Source organism: Narcine bancroftii, chromosome 3 (genome assembly GCF_036971445.1).
Source record: "Narcine bancroftii isolate sNarBan1 chromosome 3, sNarBan1.hap1, whole genome shotgun sequence".
Classification (NCBI taxonomy): domain Eukaryota; kingdom Metazoa; phylum Chordata; class Chondrichthyes; order Torpediniformes; family Narcinidae; genus Narcine; species Narcine bancroftii.
Window position 1 is genome coordinate 64529531 of NC_091471.1, and position 12730 is coordinate 64542260.

The window sequence follows — 12730 nt, forward strand, 5'->3', positions numbered from 1 at the left end:
CTGCTCTACTCATTATATACCCATGACTGAGTGGCCAGGCACAATACCAATGCTATCTACAAATTTGCAGATGACACCACGGTTGTCGGCAGAATCACCAACAGCATTGAGGAAGTGTACAGGAGCAAGATAGATCATCTCGTTGAATGGTGTAACAGCAACAACCTTGTGCTCAGTAATAAAAAAAAACACAATGCTGGAGAACCTTATCAGGTCAAACATTGTCCTTTATATAGCAAAAGTAAAGATACTTAACTGACGTTTCAGGCTTGAGTCCTTCATCAAAGTATCAGAAATTCCGACAGACATCTGAACAAAAGAGTGGGGGAGAAGTTGGCGGGGGGGTGGGTCAAATGGAGTAGATGATGGGTGGAGAAAGGAGGGAGGGAACAGCAGCAATGAGGGGGAGCAACCTTGTGCTCTATGTCATCAAAACCAAGGAGATAATTGTGGACATCAGAAGGAAGTTGGGGAACATGACCCAGTCCTCATTAAGAGGTCAGTAGTGGAGAGTCAAGAACTTCAAATTCCTGTGTGTCATCATCTCTGAGGATCTGTCCTGGAACCTCCATGTTGATGCAATCACAAAGACAGCTCGCCAGCGGCTATACTTTCTGAGGTATCTGAGGAGATTCGTATGATGCCGATGTTACAAGCTCAGGAGGCTCCAAAACTCAGCAGCAATAGAAATTCACTAAGAAATTCACTTAGTTCAAAAAAAAAAGTTGCTTTTAATTTTCTTTAAACATAATAACAGGATCAATCTTTAACATTACTATTAACTTAACACCCTTCTAATTCTAAGTGTATGTGTATGTAATGTGTATATGTTAAGGAAAGTTCTCTGTTTCACTGTCCAGTCATTCACTTTTCATTTTTCCATGTTCACTAGTATTAGGCAATTCTCATATTGTTCACAGAATTTAACGTTTATGAATCTTCACCAGGCTCTGGTGCTTAAAGGTAAATGGTTACCGCTCAGGAAGGTTCTTGTTGGTTTCAGAGAGAGATTTGTTGCTCGTTGGACACCCACAAACTGATTTCCTCCAATCAGTCACTTCAGTGTCTTGCTGAAGAAACTTACACCAAATGATAGCCTCTTCTTTCAGATCACCACAGAGTTCCTCCTGTTTCCCTTATTTCAGGAGAAACATTTTAGCCAGTCATTTCCTCTTGAAAGGACTACAAGGGTTTTGAACAGGCTGACAACCCATCTTCAAAATGGTTTCTTTCAACAAGCCTGCCAGCTTGCCATGTTGCAGCCTCAACTGCTACTGTAGAACTGACTTCGCTCTCTCTTTCCAAAAGAGAATCACCTGTCTGTTTTTCCTCTCTCTGCTTGTAAAAACCATATGACTTCTTACAGGGATACAAACCCAATCTTTGAAAGATCTTATCTGTACTTTATTGCCTATACACAATAGAGCAACATCCTTTATTGCTTATGCAAAGTCAACCGGTGCTTCAACATTTAGCTTCAGCAAAGCTCTTGCATTTTAAATAAGATGTTTTTTGTGAAGTGTTATTCTGCTTGTGAAGTATAACCTACACTAAACCCCCCACAATCTATCTTACCTGTATTTTACCCGTAACTATTCTAACATATCCTGTAACATCGAAGACTCTCATAAACCTCTACAGGTTATTTGTGGAGACCATTGTGGCTGGTTGTATCACTGTCTGGTATGGAGGTGTCAACTATCATGACAAGAATAAACTCCAGAGGGTTGTTAACTTGGCCTGCAAAATCACAGGCACCAGACTTCACTCCATCGAGGTTATTTACATGAGGTTTGCCTTAAAAAAGCAGCCTCTTTCCTCAGAGACCCCTACCATCCATGCCCTCTTCACTCTGCTACCATCGGGGAAAAGGTACAGGAGCCTAAAGACGAGCACTCAATGGCACAAGCATAGCTTCTGATTCCTGAATAATCAATGAACCAAAGACACTGCCTTACTCTTTGTGCACTATTATTTTTATTTTATTTATAGTCATGTTGTAAGATGGTTATAATATGAATGTTTGCACTATGATGCTGGTGTGAAACACCAAATTTCATGTTCTTGACAATAAATCTTGATTTGGAATCAGCATTTTCGGGAAAGAATATTGAATCAAGAATTTCTGTTAATTTGTTACTCGCTGTATGCGCCAAGTTGAAATATATCTGTCATGTAACACATTTATCAGTTAACATTTGTGTGCATCTTACAAATAATGTAAATGAAAGAAAATATTTTAACAACTTTATTGGAAATTCTAGGGCATTAATTATTCCTAAACTATATTTTTATTTTCCACTTGAAAGGCTGCAAGTTTCGTCCAGTAAGCTTAGAAGAACTTACTTACAGTGGAAGGATAATGACAGGCGGAGAAATAGATGCAATGACAATGGGCCCACTTAATTTCACAGAACAGGTATGTTTTTAGAAGTTGTAAATTATAATGTCTCATGCTGCATGTTAGATTAATAAGATTATACTACACAGAAAGGGGCTTTTAACCCACTTAATCCTCAACTTGAGCTTGTGTGCTCCAGTCTTAAACATCTGTTATTTGGGAAGGCTTTATCTCTACCCTGTCTCTGCTGCTCGTAATTTTCTGTATCTCTGGGCCTCCCTTGGTCTCCACTGCTCCAAGGAAAGCACACCCTGCCTTGGTAGTCTCTCCAATTAACTGAAACATTCCATCATAGGCAACAATTTGTTGAATCTCTTCTGTACTCTCTCTAGTTCAAACACCTATAGTGTGGCAACCAGAACTGCTAATGCTTTAAAAGGTTGTATCTGGCACTTATTTTTGAGAGAGCTATGGTTTTCAAGGGATATTGTAAACTTGATTTGAAAAAAGAGGGAGACCTACAATAAATATAAGAAACAAGGAAAAAAGCAGATGCTTGGAGAATACATTGAATGTAAAAGGAATCTTAAGAAAGAAATTAGAAAAGCTAAAAGAAGGTACGAGGTGGCTATAGCAAGCATGGTGAAAATAAATCCAAAAGGTTTCTATAAAAATGTTAATAGCTTAAGAGAGTGAGGGATAAAATTGGTCCATTAGAGAATCAGAGTGGACAGCTGTATGTGGAGCCAAAAGAGAAGGTCCTTGAATAATATATTTTCTTTGCTTTTCCAGAAGGATATTGAATTGTGCGGAGTAAAGGAAGCAAAGATGGTAATGATGGAAGCTATAGTGATTAAGAAAGAGGAAGTACTGGAGCTTTTGAAACATATAAAGGTGGATAAGTCTCCAGGTTCCTATGGGATTTTCCCTAGGACCTTGAGAGAAGTTAGTGAGGAAATAGCGGAGGCTCTGACAGTGATTTTTCAAATGTCATTAGAGACAGAGGATTGGCGTGTTGCACATGTGGTTCCTTTGTTTAAAAAGGGTTTGAGGAGCAAGCCTAGCAATTATCAGCCTTAAAGTTTAACATCTGTGGTAGGTAAGTGTGTGTGTGTGTGTGTGTGGAGAGACATGATCTGATCAGGAACACTCAACACAGATTTGTGCATGGAAGGTCATGTTTGACCAATCTTGTTGAATTTTTTGAAGGGGTAATTAGGGGTATGTTGATAAGGGTAGAGCAGTGGATGTTGTCTATATGGACTTCAGTAAGACCTTTGATAAGTTTCCACATGGAAGGGTCGTTAGGTATTAATTTTGAGGTAGTCAAATGGATTCAACAGTGGCTGGAAGGGAGATGCCAGAGAGTTGTAGTGGATAACTATTTGTCAGGCTGGAGGCCGGTGACGAGCGGTGTTACTCGGATCTGCATTGGGTCCTTTGTTGTTTGTTATTTACATTAATGATTTGGATGATGGGGTGGTAAATTGGATTAGTAAATATGCAGGTGATACTAAAATAGGTGGAATATGAATAATGAAGAAGGTTTTCAAAGATTGCAGAGGGAATTGGACTGCTTAGAAGAGTGGGCTGAAAGATGGCAGATGGAGTTTAATGCTGAGAAATGTGAAGTGGTTCATTTTGGTAGGAATAATCAAAACAGGAAATACATAATAAATGCAAGGGTATTGAGGAATGCAGTGGAACAGAAAGATCTAGGAATAATGGTGCTTCATTCCATGAAGGTAGAATCTCATGTGCATAGGGTGGTGAAGAAGGCTTTTGGTATGCTGGCCTTTATGAATCAAAGCATAGAATGCAGGAGTTGGGAAGTGATGTTGAGACCAAATTGGTGAGGCCAAATTTAGAGTACTGTGTGCAGTTCTGGTCACTGAATTACAGGAAGGATATCAACTTCAGTCTCAAATTGATTCCCTATCACTGATGTGAGGCTCACTGGTCCATAATTTCATGGATTATCCCTACTTCCCTTATTGAATACCAGGACCTCACCAATTACTAGTGAGGATAGAGAGATCTTTGCCAAGGTTCCAGCAATCTAATCATTCCTATATTTCAATGATCTGGGATGTATCCTATCCGGCCCTGTGGACTTCTTCAAAAGTCCCAGCATCACCTCTTTGAGGACTCCAAATGTCCTAATGCATTGAGATTCTCCACAGTATACCCTCCATATCCTTTGGTATGGTAATGCAAAGTATTAATTTAGTACCTTGTCAACTTCCTCTGATTTCAAGTATAAATTCTCTTTTGTCTGAGTTAATCTATTCTTTCTGAAGTTATCCTCTTTTTGATGTAAGTATAGAATGTTGTGGGATTTCTTTAATTCTACTCGCCAAGGAACGATCTTGACCCCTTTTGACCTTCTTTGCATTGCTTGAGCTCCTTTCTGTAACCTCTTTATTCCTCAAGGATCTGGTCTGACTTAAGCTTCTAAACCTTGCATGACCTTCCTCACACAAGATCCAAGCTTACCTTGCCATCTCTGCACTTTCCCCATACTGGAATATTCCAGACTTAAATGAGTTGATCATTAAACAACTCCTATAGGACACTTGTGGATTTGCCTGGTAATAGGTGCTTGCTCCTATTAGCTCCTATTTAATAATATCCTCTTCCCGATTTAATTTTTTTTTTTTAACCGTTCATGCTAATTTTTATTCATGACTATCTTGAAACTTCAAAAATCGTGATAACTTTTCCCAGAATGCTCTCTCATTGAAACTTGACCAGAGTTGTGTCTCAACACAATGTTTAAAATGGCCCTTTCCCAAGTTTGATACATGTCGCTTCAAGAAACCCTCCTGGATGCACCTCACAAATTCTGCCCCATCTAAGTCTCTGGCACTAAGGAAGTCCCAGTTAATATTGGTGAAATTCAAGTTTTCCACTTCAGCAACAGTCATCATTAAAAAAAAATGCTCTGAATTTTATTTTTAAAGTGTTTGTAACTTGCATATCATTAAGTTGGTACAAGAGTTGTATCTGAATTATGTTACAAGTATCAGGTTCTTTTTAAAATTGTGCATAAAGTATATATAAGTTTGTTTATAGCCAGAAGTGTTTGTTTTATTTTGGTTTTCTATTCATATCTGGTGTCTTTCTTTTGAAGATGGCTAATTTCTTCCTTGATTATAACAATGATGCCTTCAATTCGATGGGAAAACTTCTAGAAGAGCACTTTTACTTTGGTGAATCTCCTCTCAGGGTAGGAATTATTTTTAAGATACTATTATGTATAATCACTTTCCCACTTGTCTGAGACAAGTCACTTCTGATTATAAAATTCAGCCACATTCATATCAAAATCCTTACAAATGTAAGGCAAATAAAACACCATCCTACTCTGGCTGAATTGTTCCAGAAATAAATTTGGCACCTGAGTGTTTGTCCTGTATTGACTTTCAAACTATCATATTTGACAGCATGCAAGACCCACTGGCATATAGAACCCCCCGCCCACCCCCCCCCCCCCCCACTTTCATTTTTAGCGTGAGATTTCAGGAAAAATTTGTTTTAGTATATTAACCTCATTCAATTTGCTTGGAGGTCCCGTCACTCTCTCCCTCCCTGATCATCGAGGCCTAGTGCTCCCCTTAAAGCACTGTGGGAGTCAGAAGGGCGATAGGGAGAGAGGGAGCGAGCCACAGGACCTCTGAGAATGAGATACTGGTGCAGGTGGCAATTTTGCAAGATCTCTTGCATAACTAAAATCTTGTCCTGGCAGTATCTTCATACATTTCCTCTGTACCTTCTTGTAAAATAGTGATCTCAACTGTATTAGGCACTCTATGGTTCATTCAAGAATTGTCTACTGCAATTCTAGCTTGACCTCTGTGCTTTGGTATTCTGTTCCTCAGCTTGTAAAAGATATCTTGTTTGCTACTCTAAGCTCCTTAACTATTTTGTAACCTTTTGGGGTGGGGGGAGGGGAGGATGGTCTGTGGGTATGCATTTCCAGACTTGTTTGTGCTTCCAACATTTGGTGTCCTACCATTCACTTATTGTGTGTCTTTTCCAAACCTATGAGAGCTAGATAAAGGAAGTTTAAATTCACTGCACAGAGTTTAAAATGCACATTAGTCTGTTACTTTTTTTTCAAGGGAAAAGCAAGGCACACGGCAATAAATGTTAACCACTTGAGAGCATTCACAGAACGAGTTAAAAAGCGAGGGTAAGTGACCAGAATTTATCTTGAAATGGAAACACATTTTCCTTCCAGAGCTTCCATATGTACAAGTGCTCCAGCTGGATAGCATTTGTGGAGAGGGAACAGCTCGGTAATTGAGGCAGATGGCTAGATATGGAAAAGATACTCTTATTTTAGATACTGCCTGAACTTTCCAACACTTTCTACTTTTGATTTTCAATGTCAATTATATTTTTGTGCATAATTATTTCTCTTGATTATATTTTTCTGATGACTTAAACAAAATTATTTAAAAAAAACTTGATGAACTGTAGGAGACAAACATTATTTTGCAATATTTTCTACATTTAAGTGCATGTATCATTCACTGGATTATAATGAAGTTCCTTTGGTTCACATTCTGTGGACAGTTCAACAAAGTTACTGTCTAAAGTGTTTATTAGTAAATGTAGTTAGTCAAAAACTATTCTGATATTAGTATTGCAAGATGCAAATAATTTTGCAGATCACTATCTTGTATTTATTCCAGTGTATTTTCTTTCTGTAGGTGTCCACTTTCTAGTGCAAGTAAACATGCAAGACTTTTAACTTTGTTGCTGAAGGAGTCTATTTTTGATATTCCACCAAACTTGCTGGCAGAAAATATTCATGAAGAAATGAAGATTCAAAGAAACAAACTTCTTTTTGATCACTCTGCCACTGGAGGAGCTCTTGTATATTGCCCTTTTGTCAAAAGAGGCTCCAGTGAAAAAGGATGTCTGGTCTATCCTGGCAGCAAATCCATGAATTTGCTCAGTATCCTTTTGAATACTTGTTATCAGATGCCTGAATGCTTAATCCAAGATGGGGTTTAAACTGCACTTTCGAGCGGTAGAAATTAGCAGAAGGTTTTGAATGGAAATTCTGGAGTGATGGGACTTGATGGCAGTCAGGATTTCAAGAGGCCAACAGTAGAAGCATTGTAATGACTTGGGTGTTGAGAAGGACTGAAGGAGGCTTGTGGAAATGAGAGATGATCTGTTGGAGAACTTAAAAAGTAATGATTCAGTTTTAAAATTGAGATATAGTCTTGAGTAGAAAGTTGCAAATTTGTCTCTGGCCATGTTGAAAAGTTAGCTGGTGGAATCTGAAACAAAAATTTGATGCTGGAATCTGGAGGTGAAAGAAGTTGGTAATTAGAAATAATATGGGATTACATAATGTGTTCATTGTTTTGTATTATTATCCAAAATTGTACAGCACTCTATTGAAAAATATACTGTCTTGTGGACCAGAGGATGTAAAATAAATGTTAAAATACAATGCTGGAGAAACTCAGCAGGTCAAACAGCGTCTTTTATATAGCAAAGATAAAATTACATCACCAACATTTCAGGCTTGAGTCATTCATCAAGGTATGGAAAATATCGATAGGCATGAAAGGATAAGGGAGAGTTGTGTTCGCAAAGGCAGGTGGAGCAGAGAGGGAGGGCACAGCAGTAAGCAAGAGGAGGAGGGATGGCTAGGTGAATGGGAAGGGGGTGGAGAGCTGATGGGGGAAGGGGAAAAGGGACCAGGTTAGCAGAAACTTGAGAAATCTAGCTACTTGAATCAATCCAAAGCAGAGAGTGAGGCAAGAGCCTTAAAATGATAACCTTTTCTCACCTATATTACATGGTATTTGAAGTGCAGTTGCTATTTTATGTATCTCTATTTCATGTCTCATCAAAATATGGTACTTAAGCATTTCTGCACTTGCTCATTTATACAGCAGACTGTCAGCCTATGTCAAGTACTCAGGTTTTAAATTCGCAGCTCTGGTAAATTCTAAATTAAATTTAGACCTGTAGCATGGTAACAGGCCCTTTTGGCTCACAAGCCTGTGTGGCCCATTCACACGCAATTAATCTACAAAGACGAAAGTCAGATCAACACTTCTCTAAATATTTTGTTTTAAACAAGACTTTTTTTCAATTTACTCTGAGGTTTGCCCCATAATATATTTATATGCTTGTTGGATGTTTGTGGTAATGCTTAGCTGAATCTTTTGTGTTATTATTTACTAAATGTGGTATCAGAATTGATTTTTCTGCAAAAGAGAAGTTTAATATGCAAGTTGTTTTAGTACAAGATGCTTTCACAGATGCATGGTAACTGGGGAGTTTTGTGATTGGGGAGCTATAATGAAACGGTTTTGTGTTTTCATTCCACTTTTGTGTGAATGAGAACTATGGCATTTAGGAAAACTACATTTTTGTTTGTTGTTAAAGTTTCTTTATGCACAAGCATTAGATTTTCACAAGATTGCACTAAGTTATGATCAAGATAAAATGCCAAAATTGAATGTGAAATTTAAGCCAGTGAAATTTGAGTTGAAGGGTAGAATTCATCAAATCAGCTCCAGTGCTTTGGAAGAAGAAGGTAATTACAGATATGGATTAGTGACATTTGTAATGTGTCCTATACAGTATTTCAATTTTTAATTTTAAATGGAACGTTTTAAAAAACAAACCCTTTATTTATATTGAAAGGTAGTACATGTTGGAATTTTAAAGAACAATACATGACAGAGTATTGCACCTCACAGAAGCAAAATAATGCGACCTATGATCTGTTCTGATCTTTCTCTGTAATTTTCTATTGTGTTTTTGTGGTTGGTCTGCTTGCAGAACAAACTTTCACTGTCTATGACAATAAACATGAACTTGAATAATATAATTATGACAACAATTTACCTCAGCAGATTTACTTATAATGTAATTAGAGTTGGCTGAGGGATAACTTGAATAATATTACACCGTTTATGTGCATATGAAAGGGCACCTGGGTTATTTGTATGTTGACTTAGCATTGCAGCTCTTTGTTATATTAAAGTATCTGTTGCAGTATTTATAAATATTTGTGTTGGTGTAACTCTGTCCCTTTTGATATTTTGACAATGTAGACCACACATGTCAAACTCAGGCCCGCGGGCCAAATTTGGCCTGTCATATAATTATATTTGGCCCGCAAGATCATATCAAATATGTATTAGAGCTGGCCCGCTGGACGCCGCGCCAGTATAGCGCTTGCACAGCTAATACTACAAATTCCAGAATGCTTTGCAAATGCGTTGGCGCCGGCCTGTCAGCCTGCTAATCGCCCCCACCTCCTCTCTTTACTTTCATTAACATCTGCGACCTGTCGCCTAACTTACATGTAATAAACCCCTTACGAAAAATGGCCAAACGAAAGACAGAAAACAGGACCTTTCAAGACAGGTGGGAGGCAGACTCTATGTTCATCATTTTAAAAGACAAACCTGTTTGTTATTTTTTTGACTTGTTGGCTTGTGAAAAAAAATACATTTAAAAGGAGCTTAAAGGCTTTAGAGAAATATTATTTATTGAATATTTTATTTCTCATTTGTTAATGCTTCTTCTGGAAAGAGTTTAACCAAAACTATCATTAAACATTTATTTTAATAAGAAAAAGTTTAACATTACATATGTTGAAAGAAGAGAAAACATGCAGATGTTGAAAATTTTCAATAAATATTTAGTTTGGCCCTCGATTAAGTCCAAGTTTTTAATTTTGGCCCTCTGTGAATTTGAGTTTGACACCCCTGACGTATTGCCAGTGTCAATTGTCTGAGCCCATTTTTTTGATTTGCATCCAAATTTTGATTTTCTTTAAACCAATTCCTTTTGAGTTTATTGCCTAAGTATGTAAAACTACTGTGCCTCTCTGTTCAATACATTCTGTTGTGTCTTGGCGGTATAACTTAATATTATCCTAAATTGGCTAAAAAAAAATTTGAAGCATATTGTGCCTGAAAGATTGGTTAGTTTTTACTCTAAAATGATTCATTAATAAAGCATGTTTCTTTTCAAAAAAGTTTTTGTAGGGGTTCGTTCCGACTATCATTGTGGGGTATGGAAACTTTCCCATGAAGTGAATCCATCGGCATTGCAAGTGGTTCAGACAGAAAAAATAGCCACATGCATTAATGTCAGGTAAAGATTAAGTTTGAAGTCTTATACTTGAATCTTAATTCTCAGGACTTTTAAAATCTACATTATCCTAGTTCTGCTGAATTCAAGTTATGCCCCCTGAGTTTGGATTTTTTTTTTGAATGCAGTGTGTTCACCTTTTTACCATTTGATAGTATTTCTCATTAATTTGTGAAAAGAAATAAAATTTATCTAGTGGAATTAATTTAAGCCAATAAGGACTCTTAGCTGGAAATCGTGCTACTTAATTAAAAAGAGATGTTAAAACACATTCTTTGATTTTTTTTTTAGAACATTCACAGGTCATTCTTTTTTTGTAAAAGTTATGGTATTTAATGATTACAGTCTGCAAATATTTAGCTATAAACTTTTATTCTTTTACCTTAGCCCTCATGTTCCTGGAGAGCTGGTAATTGCCAATGAGAGTGGAACTGCCTATCTTTGGATCCTCGACAAAGGGTAATAAATACAAATACACTATGACAATTCCTGGAGATGACATTACAGGTACACAATCCTTTATCCGTATATCTAAAATATGGAAAGCTCCAAAATCCAGCAAGTGAGGAAAGATATGGCAGCGCGAGTCGGGCAGGCGAGGGGAGACCGGCAGCACAAGTCAGGTGGGCGAGGGGAGATATGGCAGCGTGACTGGAAAGGGGTAGGAGTGGATATGGCAGCACAATTCAGATGGGCTTAAATCTGGCTTTCCGAAATCCGGAAAAATCCGAAATTCGGAACACACTGTCCCCCAAGGGTTCCAGATAAAGGATTGTGTACCTGCACTAATATGGATATCTAGTTGAGTTGGAGCTCCAGGCTCCATTTATCTATTCAGTGATTAATTCAAGTAAAATATTACCAATTACATAATGTGTTTTAACAGTACGTATCACAAATTTAAACAAGTTCTATTTTGGTCAAAAATTTTCAATAGTTGTAATGGGTAAAATGATAAACGTTGGCTACTGGTGGACTGTTGAATAGTAATTATAGAAAAGCAAGATTTGTATATTTGGTTTGCTGTTTGGCAACACAAAATCTTTTTATTTTCCCAATAATCAATAATTCCACCTCAGGGATCAATTACTTGAACCTATTAATATCTACTTTTATTAAAACTAGAATGATGATTTTTACATTAATATTTCATTTTTTTTGCCCCTAGAGTGCACAGTCAAATAGTAAATTGTTCTGTGTTCATGAGGAAGGACAGACAGGGGACAAAACTTAGTTAGAGGGTTTGAAATGTGCCCATTTCAATGCTAGGAATATTAAGAATAAAGGGGATGTACTTAGAGCATGAATCAGACAGAGAAACTACGATGTGGCCATTATAGAGAATTGGCTGGAAGAAGGGCAGGATTGGTTAATGCTAGTACCAGGGTCTAGGTATTTTAAAAGGAATAGGATGGGAGTCAAGAGAGGTGGGGGGGGGGGGCGTGGGGAATGGGTGGGTGGGGAAGTAGCATTACTGGTCATGGTATCATGACTTTTGAAAGGAAGGATGCTGCTGAGGGAGTGTCTACTGAGACATTGTGGGTGAAAGTCAGAAATAGGAAGGGAAGGCCCCAAATTGAGCATGGGACACTGAGGAGCAGATAAGGTGGCAGATTTTGGAATGGTGCCAGAAATACAGGGTTGTTGTTATGGGAGACCTCAACTTCCCTAATTTTGACTGGCACTTTCTGACTGCAAGAGGGATGGATGGGACTGAATTTGTCAGGTGTGTTCAAGAAGAATTCCTGACACAGTTTGTAGACCTGCCGATAAAAGGAGAGGCCATATTGAATATAATTCTGGGTAATGAACCTGGTCAGATTGCGGATCTTTAGGTGGGTGAGCATTTTGGTGAGTGTGACCACAACTCCCTGAGCTTTAGCATAGCTATGGATAAGGTTAAAAGAAGATAAAATGGGAAAGTGTTTAATTGGGGATGGGATGATTACGATGGGATGAAGCAGGAACTAGTGATAGTAAATTGGAAATAGATGTTCAAGGTGAAAGTACAGAACTAAAGTGGGGGATGTTTAGGGACCGTTTGTGCTGGGTTCAGTGTAGGTTTGTCCCGCTGGGACAGGGAAAAGATAGTAGGAAAAGGGAATTGTGGTTGATGAAACAGATGAGGCAGCTAGTCAAGAGGAAGCAGGAAGCATCCATCAGATATAAGAAGTAGGGAACAGGAAGGGCTCATGAGCCAGGAATGAGCTTAAAAAAATTACTTGAGAGCTCGAACGTGGCATGAGA

General features: G+C 38.0%; 1 protein-coding gene across 2 annotated transcripts in view; it reads left to right on the forward strand.

The window, feature by feature from the left end:
* taf1c (TATA-box binding protein associated factor, RNA polymerase I subunit C) overlaps positions 1-12730 on the forward strand; it is a 45166-nt gene that overhangs the window by 17507 nt on the left and 14929 nt on the right. For both annotated transcript variants that reach the window (XM_069924211.1, XM_069924212.1), the window contains 7 exons: positions 2310-2419; positions 5475-5570; positions 6466-6536; positions 7060-7307; positions 8784-8912; positions 10369-10486; positions 10871-10942. In XM_069924211.1, coding sequence (XP_069780312.1) covers positions 2310-2419; positions 5475-5570; positions 6466-6536; positions 7060-7307; positions 8784-8912; positions 10369-10486; positions 10871-10942 — 844 coding nt within the window. The remainder of the gene's footprint in view (positions 1-2309; positions 2420-5474; positions 5571-6465; positions 6537-7059; positions 7308-8783; positions 8913-10368; positions 10487-10870; positions 10943-12730) is intronic.